General features: G+C 30.7%; 1 protein-coding gene across 7 annotated transcripts in view; it reads right to left on the reverse strand.

Moving 5' to 3' along the window:
• Positions 1–16,871, reverse strand: part of LOC130443613 (phosphatidate phosphatase LPIN3) — an 84,167-nt gene that overhangs the window by 4,545 nt on the left and 62,751 nt on the right. For 4 of the 7 annotated variants that reach the window (XM_056778388.1, XM_056778391.1, XM_056778390.1 and 1 more), the window contains 12 exons: positions 16,009–16,271; positions 15,762–15,949; positions 10,478–10,720; positions 9,556–9,664; positions 9,007–9,289; positions 8,628–8,829; positions 8,443–8,534; positions 8,240–8,388; positions 7,875–8,114; positions 5,105–5,219; positions 3,394–3,497; positions 2,171–3,252 (listed from right to left, as the gene is read on the reverse strand). In XM_056778388.1, the coding sequence (XP_056634366.1) occupies positions 3,117–3,252; positions 3,394–3,497; positions 5,105–5,219; positions 7,875–8,114; positions 8,240–8,388; positions 8,443–8,534; positions 8,628–8,829; positions 9,007–9,289; positions 9,556–9,664; positions 10,478–10,720; positions 15,762–15,949; positions 16,009–16,271 (2,124 nt within the window). In that variant the 3' untranslated portion in view covers positions 2,171–3,116. Of the gene's footprint in view, positions 1–2,170; positions 3,253–3,393; positions 3,498–5,104; positions 5,220–7,874; positions 8,115–8,239; positions 8,389–8,442; positions 8,535–8,627; positions 8,830–9,006; positions 9,290–9,555; positions 9,665–10,477; positions 10,721–15,761; positions 15,950–16,008; positions 16,272–16,871 lie in introns of those variants that run through there. The other 3 variants (XM_056778394.1, XM_056778393.1, XM_056778392.1) reach the window with 1 other exon arrangement.

Genomic DNA, 16,871 nt, shown 5'->3' on the forward strand with positions numbered 1-16,871 from the left:
ATTAACTATTATAGCCAATTTTCAAGTAGTTTGTCCCATAAAAGTGAACAAATAGCTGAGAATATTAAAAAATATGGAAGTTGATAACTTCTCTAACATCCAAATATTACAATACCACATATGATGGCATTAATTTTCTTCTTTTTTGGCAAAATTGAGCAAGTTGTGAAAATGATGATGTTAATAATATTAGAAAAACGAAAGGAAAATGAGAATTAATAATATGTAGTTGATATATCTAACTAAAAAAAACTAGACACTAGAAACATCTACCTAACCATAACACATGAACAGTAATTTATTACACAATCTTCCTTAAATAGCAATTAAATTTTTCAAATGACACAATATAATATTTATATGGGCCATGTGTTAGTAATTCATAAAATAATTGTAGTATACTGAGGTGTAATTACAACGTTCCTTGCTTCTAAAAGCGAAAATATTGACTCTAATCTAAAGTTATAAATGAGTTTGAAGCATGCTGGTTAGCACCAATATTTCTCGAAAACAGCTCAGTCAGATTTTATGCCACCTTGTCTAATAAAAAAATTCAATATATTTATGAAATTTTGTTTTGAACAATTCAAATGCAGTAGTTGCCGACATCAACTTGTTAACCTTCTGTATTTTTTTTTCAAATGCATATGAGAAAATCACATTTAAAAATAGTCTGAAATAAATGTCACACTGCATCAAAAAAGTAAAGGTTTGAAACAATTTTGTGTTTTTTGTAGCCATACGTCTCATAGAAAAGCATTGAAGAAATTCGCAGCATATTCTATTTTTCTGTCCAAACAGACCTATATCACGTCCGATCCTGCATGATTGACAGTGAAGCAAAATGTTGTACCTTTGTGTCGTTTTCATTGAAATTTGTTTTCAATAGATCGACGATAGACTGGAAGTATATAAAAAGCTGTAGCCAAAAATCAGCAGAATTAAGATGTTTTTCTTGCAAGCGTTATCTCTATGAATTCTTTTGTGAAGAGTAAGTCCAATAAATGATAAAAGTATTCGAACCTACCACCTTTCACTACGTAGCTGTATTTTGTAACATCCCCTGATGCTATCAATAAGGTCTACGGCACCCATATGGCGATCATATTCTCCAAAAATATTTGAAAGATCATTTGTTATGTACTACTTGGTTTTTTTGTCATACCACCTCACAAGTGATTTTGGCATCTTCAAGCTACGTTGCTACATCCACACCATTGACATCAGCAACATACTCAACAGAATAGTTTTTGTCTTTATTAAAAATTTCTTGTAGACAATTTGAAATCTCAAATCTTGTTTCTGCGAATTGTAAGAAGACTTAGTATACCGTTTTGTGATAAGTACACTAGCAGTGGTAAGCTTCTAAAGATAATTTGTAATTTTGGTTGCGAGGTACTTCTCGTAACAGACACACAATAACATTTGAAGAAGCACCAAGAACTGGTTCGTTTGGCACTACCATATCTTCTGAGCTAATTTTAGGTTCGATTCATATACTCTACTGAGAACTTGAATCTTATAAAAATTAGACCTCGGGTTCAACAAACAAGTGCTGTCACACTGTACTATCGCCACCTACATTAATTATGTTCAACTAAAGCGATACATTGGTTTGTTACAGTTGCACAAAATAGAGTTGTATTTATATTTTAATTTTAAATGGTAAAAAATTAATTATTGACCAAAATGTCACATGGCGCTACAGAGGGTTAACAGTGTCTATATTGATCAGCGAATGTGCCCAGCTAATAGTAAATTCACATCTTTTTTAAAACTTGAATTGATTATGGAGTAGTTCTCTTCTTTAAAAGTTCTAATACAATATATAGATTCGATTTAAAGAGATGAAAGTAGTATTGACTAAATTTACTAGTAATGCTTGTACTGAAGCTTAACAAGGTTACTGGTAATCAACGTAACAGGAATATTAATGACAATACATGTGACTCAAATTAAAATATGTTGGAATGGGTCAATTAATTCACCCACCTTATACCCTGTATATTATTTAAAAATTTCAGGTTTCACAGTTAGGTAGATAATTAGTAGTATCCCCTACAATATTACTTAATATGTAATGCTTTTCAAGTTAATCTTGATGATAAACAGAAATTAGTGCAGAAGAGTCAAGAAAAGATATTGAAATATAACACTGCTTGCTTACCATAATCATCGATGCAACCAAATCACGTGTTGACTGAGGATGGGTTGTAGAAGATCCGAAACGTTTAACCCCATACTTAGCTTTCGTAATTTTATTTAACAACTTCGTTATATTTACTTATAATTAGTTAACCAACGTACATATGTATTTTATCAATACAGAAAAACCAAGCAAAAAGCGAACTTAGATGATTATTAATGAAACATACAGGTAAAGAATTTAGCATAGAAAAAATATATAAAAGTCTCCTATATGTTTCACCCGACATTAACATTATGAATGCTAATCAAAAATTCACCTAACCATGCATTTTGATAAAACACATATGTTCATTTAACGAATAATATATTGACTATAGAAAGAGAGAGAAAATACTTAGCAGTCAACAATTAAATAGATAATAAGGTATAACAATAATTACATTATTTTGTGTATAAAATAACAGGGAATAATAAAAAAATATCGATATGTTATATAGAAAATTTCGAGAAACGTTGATAATATTCTTGATTACACATAGCTTCGATCTCTGAAGATGATAACTTTGTTATCAAAACGCGCATCAGATAGTGTAATTTTAAGTTTTGCTGTAGTAGTAGTAACAAGTGTGTTTAATGTGAGAGACTTTCTCAAGAGATACTTTTAGGATAAGTGATTATATCATAAAAATGTGTTTCAATATTTTCAATTTGACCCCATTACAAGCAGAAGGACTGATTATAGCATAAGCTCTCATAATGTTTGTCAAAGAAATTTGTTCTGGAATTTATCTCTATGGAATGAGCACAAGACAATTTTCGAATATAACATTTTTGTTACTGTCAATAGTTTTTTAATATTCCCCATATTTTATTAGAAATTTAATTGATTCAACTAATATCTTCGCTTAAGAATTTAAATATAAATTAAAATAATATCATGAGAAACTACAATTTGTATAAATTGATATTTAGTTTTCCCGAAAAGAGGATGATTCAGAATCAGAGTCATCCACATAGTCAGAATCTCCATCTGTATCATATAAATTAATTTTATTCAAAATTGGGGGAAATACGTCATTCACCACCAGAGATTGGCCTGAGTAACTGCAAAATTAAATGAAAAAATCAGCAACTGACTGGAGTAACAAAATCAAAATTACCAAGCAACCAGCAACCCACAGTAGCATATAGCCCCTACACCAATCACATTATCTTAAATCGAGGTAGTAATAATAACCCTCTTACCTTGACTGGAAAGTTTGGGTGAGTTCATGCTTTAATTCCCCTTTTGGATTGATGGTGAATATTCTAACTATTGGTATCCCAACTGCTCTGTAAGCCCAAACGTCCTGAAACGTATAACGTATTCTATTTAGTATTGAGTCTTTATATGTATGTGTATTAGGGAACAATATATTTGTGAAGATAAATCTAATACGATAAAGGAAGCTGAATTTTTCTAAAAGAATTTTAATAGTCATTAAATATTTGTGATTATACATTATATAATATATCACCGACTGGAGATATATATCTCATACTTCGAGAAAGTGTGGATAGAGGTTTTGTCCTCTGAGCACCAGAATCTTCACGTTGCATTTTCTCTACAGATTTTCTCTACTTTCCCAAGATAGTCTTTGCTTGTCTCAGCCCCTGTAGGTTGTCCCAGTAATCAGTTTTACCCGTACTTACTTTTTTTCCAATGCTATTTCAATTGTTCTGTAGCTTATACCACAGAAGGGTTCAGATCCTATGAAGGGTTTGTCTGCCCCTACTTTAAAGACTATCGGCCAATGCGTTTCCCAGTGTGTCCCGGATTCCATTGCAGGGCAATTCTATTTTTCTTGCCCAGCTCGTTCAATTCATCTTGGTATTCCCAAATTAGTTTTGATTTTATAATATTGGAGCTTAAAGCTCTAATGGCTGCTTCGCTATCAGACAGGATAGTTCCTATATAGATTGAATTAGACACATTTTTCAATTGCATAAATTTCTGCTTGAAGCATGCTTGGTGTGTTCCCCAGGTTTTCAGAGTGTTTACAGTTCTGGAACTGTACACATTCCAGTTCTGTCAGCTACTTCGAAGCCTTTCATATATCATTTGATGGCATTTTTGTTCATTTTTCATAAGGTGTTTTTATCCCATTTACTTCTATCTACAGCTTAGTATTGAGGTGATTTTTTTCTCAAAGCTAAATCTTTTCAATATTTCACGCACTTCATCCTCTGAAATTATCGAACAAGGTATGCAGGATTTCTTATTCAGAAAAAGGTGAGCTGATCATCCAGCAATAATCGATTTGTTTTGTTTTATTGTGAGGAAAAGTGGCACCCAATTGAGAGAAAAACTTATGGCATCACGGTAACATTTCTTCGCTATTTGTGAGATGGGTTGTGATACGATTTTTGTTGACAAAAAAACTAAAACTGAGACTATCTCCGAGCATAGTAAATCACCAAAATTAATAAAAACTACCACTTAACAATGATAGTACTTCCATTACACCATGGGCATGTTACAGATTTGATCATTTTTTGAGTACAGTTTTGCCTTGTTGATTCCGTCTCTGAACATTCTGAGTGATGTTTTTCCGCCTGTACTATGTGGAAAGGTGGGAGATTTGGAATCACTTATAGTACAGCGGTTACATATATGCAGGCCAGTCTTTTTAACTTAGAGAAATTGTTCCTCGTGGAATTCAGACTAGTTCTAGTACCCCAAACCACTGAGCCATATGTGTTGTTGATATCCAATTGCCGTATAGATCCACAAGAGGATCTTTGGGTTACAACCCCAATTTCTCCTGTGAAGTTTCTGTACATTACACATTCATAAATATTACTAAATAAAGTCTTCAATTCAAAATTTTACGAAGAAAGTCTTTCCCGACATTGAAAATAATTTTAAAAATAATCTTGAAAGTAAGCTTTTAATTTAATGAATAATGATACTTACATTAATTCGATTTCCATAACCAGCATAAAAAGGATTTGAATCAACAGGAAATAAAGCTTTGATATCGGACATGCATGAAATTTTAAACTGTTCTGGCTTCCTTTCGATGACCTCCCTAAAATCCAAATAATAAATTAATATGCACAATTATGAAATGAAAAGTTTGATTCCAGAAAGTTATTTTCAATAAAAGATATTATTGATTTATGAAAGAATAAAATAATTAACAATAAAACTAGTGCTAAATAAGTTCAAGAGATGCACACCAATAGAAATATTTCACTATGCATAATTTCATTACATCTTAAAGTGCAGTGTATTTTAAGAAAAAGTTCTAGAGGCTTCAGTTTATCCGATATTTTCAACCATTGTTATCCTATAACAATTAATCTATGTAAAATGGTAAAAAACTTTTATTTTATCATGAACAGACATATATAGGGTTATTTTTAAGTATAATGTTCATTTTTGAATAAAACCGTCAATACTTTTACTTTATAATAAGAAGATTTTTTTACATTATTTGATGAAGCTTGTTTTCCTGAATTATAAAAAAATGATTTAAGTAGGAGCCATAAAATTAAAAAAAAAAACAGAAAATTTATAAAAATCGTCTATCAAACCCAAACTATTTCTTAAAGGAAAGTTCAAACTGTGTTCCGTTTACTATCTGCCATAGGCCAAAACGATGGTAGACATGTTTTATAGAGTTTTTAATTATCTGCGTAGCCATTTCATGTCTTCCATTAAGTCTTTTAAATTGTCTGGTCATTTAACGTAGAACCGATTTTTTAAATGTTCCCGCAGCAAAAAATAACGGGGGTAAAATCAAGTGACCTAGATGGCCACTACATTGATCCACGTCTTCCAATCCACTTTCCTGCAGACGGGTTATCCAGAAACCTTTGAACATTAAGCCTATAATATGATGGAAGTAAGACCATTTGTTGGGGCCATATACTGAGATCCAATTTTTATTTGGATTCGAAATTGCCGCAATTAGATCTGGAAGCACTGCCATATGAAAAGATGTTCCAAATATCACTCTGCTGTTAAATTCCCGCAGAAGAAATAAGAGCCAATAAATTTTTTCCTAATGATTCCTACAAAATTTTTTGAGGGCTATGGGTGTGTTTTGTCTGAATACAGATTTTCCCAAGCCCAATATCTACAATTATGTCGATTTACTATACCACTTAAACAAAACGTTGCCTAGTCTGAAAATACCACACTATTAAAAATACTTAGATTTTCACCACAGTGTCTCATGAAGATTAAGAAAATTCCAAACGTCTGTCCAGATCATCCGTTCGTGAACAAATTGAACTTTGTATAGGTGCAGTTTTTTTTTCTTTCAAAACTTTATTACAAACAACTAACATTTTGTTATAAGGAAATTTCTGTAGTAGTTGCATGAAGGTTGTTTTCTAATAACAGCAGAATATCTAACTTTTCATCGTCACTTATTTCTGGTTTTCCACGGTCCCGTTTCATTAAAGTTTTCAACAATTCTGCTTATTGTGCTTCTAGTATTTGGATGTCTTTCAAAATGCACCTATCGCCATAAGCTATCATCATTAGAATTTCAATCCTCTCTTTCAGTTAACGAAGTCATAATAATAAAATTGGTATGACGCTAATTGTAAGACTGAAAGTTGATTTATTAAAACAATAAAAAAACTCTGATATTGTTACTACGTCACTTTTAATTTTTTTAAATTATGTAGTTTCTTCATATATTCAAAAAACAACATTTGTTTAGTTTTGTTTAGTTTTTGTATGAATTTTGTGCATTACTTTATCATAATTCTGTATAGTGATGTGTGTAATGAGCTAATCTTAGAATACTATTACTGACATTTTTAGTTCTATATAAGAGGAATATTTTGTTATATCTCCAAGGCATTAGGTTCGACTATTCTAACAATCATCTTATTTCAACTCATTCAGTTAAAATCTTGACACACTATATACCTAAACCTTTACAATGAATAACTCTAAATATTCGTGAAAACTGCGACAAAATCCTCCTAGTAGTTTTTGAGATTATCACGAACACACAGATATAAACACACAGATGTTTCATAATTATTTAATTATAATGTAATTTCGAATGGTGTTGTGGGTTGAGGACTCAAAATAAAACTGTCCAAGAGTTTTTTAAAAAGCCAACGTTTCGATCTTTTATTTGATCTTTTTCAAGTTTTTCATATTATTAGATGTCAGTAAAAAGATAAAATACATATATACATATTCCACACAAAGAGATAATTCTTCTGTTAAGATACAGTTGATAAATATCAAATAAAAGATCGAAACGTTGGTATTTTATTTTGAGTCCTCAACCCGCAACATCAGTCAAAATTACATACTAGAAAGGATAATAATATCAACAATGACAAGAATGAAATATTTTTTCTTCGAAATAACACGAAATGATTTACAATTCCATTTTAATAAATCCATATAATTAGTTTCAAGTGAGTTTCTAATATCCTAACTGTATACTTAGCACATGATTATTACAAATCGTTAACAATAATCTTCACACAATTCTGTAATTGAAATTGGTCTTTATCATGTTCAGATTAACAAGGTTTTGCTAAATTTATAACAGTCATAACAGTCGAAATTGCTGGAATTATGGAATTTTAGAGAAACATGAAATAAAAAAACAGGGCCTCCTATTTTGTCGTTTACAATAATAATCGATGACAAAGAATTTCAATGACAGATGGTACCCATATAAAACATAATTTGTCCTGTTTACCTGTGGAAAGCCGTTATCAGAGATGTTGGATTCAAAAGTATTGGACCATCAGGCATACTCAAATTTCCTTGCTTAATAGATTTTAAATAATCCCTGGTAATCCTTGCCTGGCCAATGGCTCTTGCACTCAAATAGAGTAATTTATAACCATTATCTTCAATTTTATTGAATAATTGAGCTACTCCAGTCTGTGCCCAATCTTTGCCAACGATAGGTAAGATGTGGCCTAAAACGTCAGACCTAAAAAACAGGTTATCAATTTTAGTTATTCAATTTTTGTAAGGTAAAATGCTTATTTTTGTCTATAAAGACCCTCCACACATTTAGACTGGAGACGTTGGAAACTTTAATGACAGTCAACTTACTTTGTTATGGTACCATCTATATCAGATACAACAATTTTGTCGTCCCATTTCCACTTGTACAAATGACACTGGCATCTTGTAGTTCCCTGATAAGCTGTTGTAACACTGAATTCTACTTCATTCAAACCGTCTCTTAAATTTAATGAAGCCTGTAAAATATTTTGAGTACATTATTAGGAAAACCATTTGAAATAAATACTTACAATTTGTTTAGAAGTCAATCTTAAAGTTTTTCGATACTTTTCAAAACTAGAGTTAGGAGATCTAGGTATATTAATTTGTTCACCAAAAGACTCTGAAGAAAAAAAATTTGTTCATTACAAACGGAAGTTCATTGATAATCACATACTAGAGCCAGATATATGTTATTAAAATATATTGAACTCACCCGTTTTGTCACTTTCTTCTAATTTGTCATTTTCTTTTATTTTGACATGCTCCCCCTTTTCTATAACAACCTGTTTGGTATCAACAACTTTTTTAATATTAACATTTTCAGAAGCAGGAGTAGTTTCTCTAGAAGTTGCACCACGACTCCATCTCCACCAGGATCGTCTAATTTCTTGTTTCGGACCTTCTTCTTTCAATTCCTACACATAAAATATTCGAAAATCATAAAAATTTTCAATTATTTTGAGCATTGAACTTCTATTGAATTGTATAGTAAGTAGTATGATAGATAACCAATATACAACTAAGGTACAGTACACAAAAGAAATAGAAAAATGATTTAAAAACGTTTATTTCTAAAAAAATGATGTACTAACCTGTGCAGCTGGCCGATTTGGCATGTGTATATTACATAACTGATCAACAGATGATTGAACCAACGGTCTTCCATATACCATTATACTGGTTATAATAGGTGCAGCGACTTTCCACGTATAATATTTATCTTTGATCCTCACAACCAAATCGGGATTTTCGAATAGAATGGGATTATTACACAAATCGCTAAATTTAACGACTTTTTCTAAAAACCTGTTGCAATTTGGTTCCGGTTCCCAGCCACACATGGAGAGCGAGATATCTTGTGAAAACGTCTGGGCACTGAATTCACACTTTAATTAACTTTATAGCATTTTAAAGTTAAAAATTGTATGTTATTATATGGGAAAATATATTGTTAAAAATACTGATATAAAATATATAACAACACATAGAAGTTTGTAAAAAATTTCAGAATACTTTATAAAATAATGTATTAACAAAAAATAAGAGAAATTAAACATTTTTTAATTGAAGTGCTATTATAGGATGTGATAAAATGTTACAAAATTCCCATCTCTAATATTGGATTACAGATATTTACTTACAATTTATTTTGATCCTCAAAATCGGAGTCGATACTTTTGCATCCATCTGCGCTGTTGGGGCTTTGAGTCAGCGAAGGTCCATTTCCTGATTCACAATCCACCTCGACTTCTAAATTTTGCATTAGATAACACTTATTACATACAAATAAATAGCAAGCACAAATCTACAAGAGCATTGTTTGCTACTAATACATCAAAGGTCCCAAATATTTTTTGTGAAAAAAGGATGAGAAGTTAATTCTCTTGATAATTTCAATATCAGTTCAATGTATGCAAACAAACTCATTCGATTCCACAAGTCGACTAAATCTGAACATTTAATCAAATTTAGAGTAAATATGGAACATTTCATGCATATGTAAACGTACGCAAATATTTAACTCGGAAGCAACCGAAGTATTCAAATAATAGAATATTAAATCAATGCAGCTTAAATTTTGTATTGGTATTAACAGAGGAAATAATTGCAACATTCTTTCCTTTACAAGAGCAAAGCATCATTATCATTAAATGCATGCATATTGATATAATACAATATTATTTTCAAAATTAACCGGAATTAAATATATACTATGTATAACTATATCTAAATTTCTTATCTAATCTATTATTTTAAATGAAGAAATAAATAAGACTTTACTAACAAAATGGTTTTTTGAAAATTAGATTTTTTTTTTCATATACTGGATTCAAAAGTACTACAGTAAATTAATTGAACAGTTTGTTCAAATACTGCAATAAAAAGTAAAGAACTAAAAATTCTATTTCCTCGCCATTTAATAAGATATGGTTATCATATATTATTTGCAGAATATGAAGATGGAATAATTTCTGTTTTTAATTCAAATTGATTGCATACCAAACATAGGACTACATAGGAAATAAAATTTATTTTTACAAAGTACATAATAAGTTAAATTACCTTTTCTCTCCTTGCTTGTACTGAAATATGTTTGAGCTACTTCTTGATTGACAGTACCTGAAGTAATCTCTGACAAATATATTCCTCCTTCTAAAGGATTCTGAGTACCATGTTTTTGTTTCATAAAGGAAAACATACCGCTTAGCATAGATCTATGTTCCTTATCGCTAGCTGGAGAATTTGTTTGAGATACGCTTGGAAATCCACCCCATTCCCAGCTTTTTGCACCATCCATGAGATCATCTAGGAAAAATGATTACTTTTAAATTAAATTTATCTCATTACCTTCAAAATGTGTAACAAAACTGGATGAAATGGAGAAAAATTAAGTCCCATACATGGATAACAATATTTACTTCAAGTTGTAGGTAAACACATATTGTATTTATACAGAGTTGGGATTCTACTTATGTTTGAAAATAATAAATATATTCCAAATAAGGTTCGATATTTATTAGATGTGGAATTTTTTTATACCCTCCAAATGTTTGGAAACATAAATATTTTCGAAGCAAGTTCAATATTTATTATATTATGTATAAAATTCATTTTCATATAAATAATAGATAAATTTTCAAAATTTAATCGAGAAATTATTGATTTATTAAAAATTTGAATAATAAATTTAAAGAAAATTTATATAATAGATATTAGTTAATTTTAGAAAACTGGATATTATACAATAAGATGACACAGAAGAAAATTAATGAGTAATCAGTTCACATGCCAATTATTGATCTTGAAATTTGATTGTTAAAATAAAAACTATGATAATTTAGAAATTTTAAAACTGAAATGAGAAAGCTTTAGATGTTGTCAAAATATACTTAATTCTTAAATCTACACTATCACTATGTTGAATTTTTTAAAATTTTTAGTGATCAAATCAAAATCAAATCTTAAAAAAAATCTGAAATTGTTGAAGTGTAAAGAAGGTAAAGTTTGATTCTAATACTTTTCAGTACTAGATCTTAAACCTTGTTAACTGCTTTTTTCAAGTACACGTTAAACTAGAAACATGTTTTCCTGTTATCTACCAAAATGAAATGAAATGCCTATTACATCACTCAACAAGTCGTGTGACTAACAGTTTTGTTTTTTCACAACAATGGGTTCAAATCATTGCTTTTTGATAAAAAAAAATAACAATATAAGTTCAGCAATGGTTTCAAAGTGTTATCCGGACTCTACCTCATCGAAAAGAGCCATTTGTTATTGGTTTGCTGAATTTAAACGTGGTCGTACAGGTACCGATGATGGTAAACGTTCTGGTCGCAGAGGTGGTTACTCTAGAAAATATCAAAAAAGTCCACAAATTGGTTATATCTAATCTCATAAATTGAAATTGCGGGATATAGCTGAGGCCGTAAAGGTATCATAAGACAGAGTGTTTACAATTATGTATGATCATTTGCTCATAAGAAAGCTTTTTTCAAAGTGGGTGCTACGTTTACTCACACTCGATTAAAATCACAAACGTGTTGATGATTCAGAGCAATGTTTGGCCATGTTTACACGTAATAAATTTTTTTACGTCGATATGTGACAATGGATGAAACATGGATGCATTACTTTACTTCAGAATCAAAACGATCATCATCTGAGTCGACTGCAGCCGGTGAACCAATTGAAGCGCCCAAAGGCACAACAGTCAGCTGGGAAAGTTATGGCATCAGTATTTTGGGATGCACATGGGATATTGTTCATCGACTATCTCCAAAATGGAGAAACAATTAATAACGAATACTACATCTAGTTGTTGAATAGTTGTGATGCAAATATCAAGGAAAAATGGCCTCATATGGAATAAAAAACCACTGTTTCACCAAGACAATGCTCCGATTCATATCTCGATGGCAACGATGATTAAATTCAACGAATTACACTTCGATTTGCTTCCTCATCCCTCGTATAGTCCAGATTTTGCTCCCAATGACTAGTGACTATTTGCTGATATCATAAAATGCTCACCGGTAAGAAATTCAGCTCAAATGAAGAAGCAATTGCTGAAACTGTAGCCTATTTTGGGACAAAAGACAAATCGTTCTGCAAGCATGGCATCGAGAAGTTAGAGAAGCTTTGAAATGATTATCCATTTTTAGCAGAAAAAAATGTGTTTTTCTTAGTAAGTCACACGACTTATGTGTTAATAATAAAGAATACAATAGTTTACAACCCACTTGGTATCACTGAAAAGTCAGAGGATAGTGAAATAAGGAGTTTGAAGAGACATATTTTGAGCAATACTATTTATTAGGTAAGTGAAATTTGAATCATGCTTTTATCTATTCATCTCAATTAATTTTTATGCTGAGCTACTTATTTAAATATCTTGGTATTATAACCTTTAGTAATTCTATGATATTTTTTTGTATATAATCCTAATTTAATGATAACACCTAAAACAGTACAAATTGAGTAATGAAGCTGCAAAGCAAAGGATTCTATGAAATGGAAATTATTAAATTAAATTTCATTGTTTGATTATGGTACACGCCAGTGGCAAAAGCATACAATTTGATATCATTCATTCTTGATTCACTTACAAAGTGATTCTCAAAACCTTTTTTTGCTTATTTTTTTACCAGGAAGCGCTATAATGACACGCATATACTACTAAAATGTTAGCAATAAAATAAAGGATAAATTATATTAAAGCAAATAACTTACAATTCTGTTATATATCTAAGTACCACTGAATCATGATATATTATTGTTATTGTGTTTACATATATCTTATCAATTGATTATCAACTCATTTCCTCTTTTCAACATAACATAAAACCTTATCGCTCTCATTTCAAACAGATATTTAAAATATTGTAGTAAAAGGCATGTACTCACGATAGTTAGCGATTATAAAAATTAAAATGTACCCAATAATAAAACATGCTTGGTATAGAAAATATATTCAGGTTGCATGACATAAAGCAAGATTAAAACTAAAATAAATTGCGTGCAATTTCTTCAAGAAAAAATATTGCTTATAACGAATTTTGCACATTGCTTGAGAAGATTCAAGACTCTTGCCTTTGTACCAAGTTACCACTAATCAGAACGAATCTTTTACTTTTATGTGCGGCTGCCAGCTCTTCTAAAGTGAAGTAAATAAATGCCAGCAACAACAATGGCAAATCAACTAGGTTAGATTTACCCAATAGACGAATTGTTTTTTACGATTTGAGATGTTGTAAGTGGACTATATTTATTGATGAAAATTCGTACAATCTTTTTAATCGCGGTTTAAAGCTATTAACAAATCGAAGGACCACCAGATCTCTCCAGAACAGAAAATAAAAGATTTATATGATTATAGAAACAGTACAATAATAAATATGGAAAAATGCTTAAAAAATTCAAAACTAACGTTATCATGATCACTTCAACTAATACTCAACGGTTTGACAGCGCTGCGTATAAAAATTATGAAAAACCACGGTTGACTCATCAAAGGTAAATTTCTATCACACTAACTATGAACCACAAGTGAGTAATGATGACCGAAGATAACACTAACAAGTACAAAACATTGATTATTGGATACATCTAAACCACGACTCTCTGCCATATAAGATACGACTATCAGTTTGCGAATAAAAATCTGGCGTGTTCAAGACGATTAGATCTCCGGCCATAATCGGTCTGAAGACGCAACTGTGCGAGAATTACCATAAATTTGAACTTAATGTTAATATGATTGTAACAAGGTTAGTTTCACAAAAGTAATGAAAACAATCAGCCAGTCTAACTGATATTTTATTGATTGTTAAAAAGTATTTTCAGTTGCAACTTAGAAATTTAGCAAGAATATATCAGCTTAGCTTTGTTTGCTCATGTTTCCTCCGTTTCAAATGACCTTCACCATTATTGAGTTCTCTGAGTTGTTTTTGTCAGAAAGTAAAAAAAATCCACCTATCTAAGTGAAGTGGCTCGATGAGAATTCATTCACCTCTAATGAGGCGGTAGCATTCAACCCCAACTATTCAATCAGACAATGAAAGAAGAAATACTAAATATAACACTGGAAGATAGGATATGTAACAGCTGGATGCATGCGTATATTTCTATATATAACTGAACAAATATTCTCTAAATATACTTTGAGATAAAGAGGATTGTGGAACTACAAGTACAACTACAAGTACAAGAAAGAGATATATCACAAATATAATGGGCAAATGATTTGAAGATGATCCCTAGACAGAAAAGCATGTGAGAGAAAGAAAGAGGCGTCTAGTAATGGATTATTGATGATTATTTTATTGAGGACAAGTCAAATAAAGCAACCTCCATTAGCCTAGGAGCTATATATTTTTTTGAAAAGTTCAAAAAAATTATTATCTTCAGAAAATATGTACTCCATTAATTAAAGATAAATTAGATAGTAGAGTGAACATAAATCCTTTTGATCCCCTGTATTCATAATGTTAAAGGCTTTCCTATTAGATCATTATATTACTAATATTGAATCTATATGAAAATTGACCCCGATATCGTGGAGTTGCTCAATAGTTGCGTTCCGTAATGTTGTTTGCCTAACATAGCGAGCATAGAGTCATTTGTATCACATGGTCCTAGGTTTTACACATTTATCGTGGTAATTACCTAACAGTAATCGAATAACAAAAAAAATTTGCCCAAAATAATTTGAGTCAAGTGATTAGAACAGTAACTAGTGAAGTATGGAGTCTTATGGAAATACAAAAATTGCCTTTTTAAATTCTTAACTGCATAACACCAAAGCATGACAATGCACTATTTGGATGAATCCGTTTTTGAATAACTTGTAGCTTGTAAATAAACATTACGGATATTTAAAATCAGGTTTCCAAATGTTTTCAGATTCATTCGAAAATAATAATTAAATTGGTTTTCACTAAATCTTAAGAAAATCTATTGAGTAAAGTCTATGCTCTTTGGATATACTTCCATTTCATCTTCTTCATTTAAAAAAAAACTTCAGCAAACGCACAAATTAAAGCTACTGCTGGTTTTTCCATTTTTCGAATTGAACTTTGGTAAATACAAAAACGACTGTCGAAAATGGCTATTTGATAAGCATCGAAACGTTAAAACAATTCTGAGAACTGTTTCAAGATTCAGAGCAAAGCGATCTTACTCGGAATATTAGCCGGATAAAATAGATTAGATTAGAAATAGATGAAGACTTGTATTCAGAAGTGAATAGGGGGAAGAAAGTAGTAAAGATATTAAAAAAGAAAGACTAAACTGTAGTATCATTTAGGTGATGGTGGTGTAATAATATATCCCTTTCTATACTAACCTTTTCTTCCCTTTACTTCAAATTCTGTGTCAGACAACACAGCTTCAACATTGACAGGAGACGCGGCTCTGGAATCAACATTTCCATTTTTTGTTAGTTCAGTATCGCTGAAAAAATGAAAATCAGCATCGATTTTTTTAATATTTGAAGTATCGGCCCGCAATATATCCTCATTATTTCTGGATTTCCTAAAAAAATTTTGGAAATTAGTTTTTAAACATGTTATATAAAAGAAAATTGAACTTACGATTGGATTTCCTTGAGATCTGGTTCAGAACCATTACTATCCAATGAACTTCTATCAGTAATTGTATCATTATTTTCTAAATTTTCTGAAGCTTGACTAGCGCTTATTTGGTTAATACTTGATGATTTCTTTGGAGCATTTTTTCTTCGCAATCTTTTTCGACGTTTTTTACTACTCTTACTTTCTGTAGAAGGATCATCTGTACTTTTGGTATATGTAGCAGTAGATACCGGAGCTATATTTTCAGACTTCAATTCTTCAGCCTACAAATTATATATTAGACACTAGATATCAAAAACTGCAATAGAAAATAGAGAGTTTTTGCTTATAACCCTATATCTAAATGAAAATTTCTTTGTAGTTTTTTTTTGGAAGAATAGAAAAGAGAATATTGAAGTTTCAATAAACAATTTTTAGTAATAATTTGAGGTTAACGTATAATTTTATCGTGGGATTAATAGAACAGCTTTAAACACTGAGTATCCCGGTATCATAGCAAGATAGGGAGGTATATTAGATCCTCACGGTGTACATGGTATCCAAATATACATACATACATGCATATGTATACTTCAGAGAACACCTTCACAGGTTCAAGTGTTTCTATAAAAAAACTCTTTTGTGAAGGGCTCTTGCCAAAATTTAAAAAATCTTCAGTTACCTATATGATGGTTAGAATGAGTTATTTTGGAATTAATCGCAGATTGTGACAATATAATAGAAACCTGGGCATTCTAAATAAAAATACAAATTTGAGATCTACTTCCATTATAATCAGAAATTGGGAGTCAACTAAAGATTATCTGGAACAAGCTCCTCTGAACTCACATTTACAGAAAAATATTAAGTGATAGTAGTTGTCA

This window comes from Diorhabda sublineata, chromosome 4 (genome assembly GCF_026230105.1).
Source record: "Diorhabda sublineata isolate icDioSubl1.1 chromosome 4, icDioSubl1.1, whole genome shotgun sequence".
NCBI lineage: Eukaryota > Metazoa > Arthropoda > Insecta > Coleoptera > Chrysomelidae > Diorhabda > Diorhabda sublineata.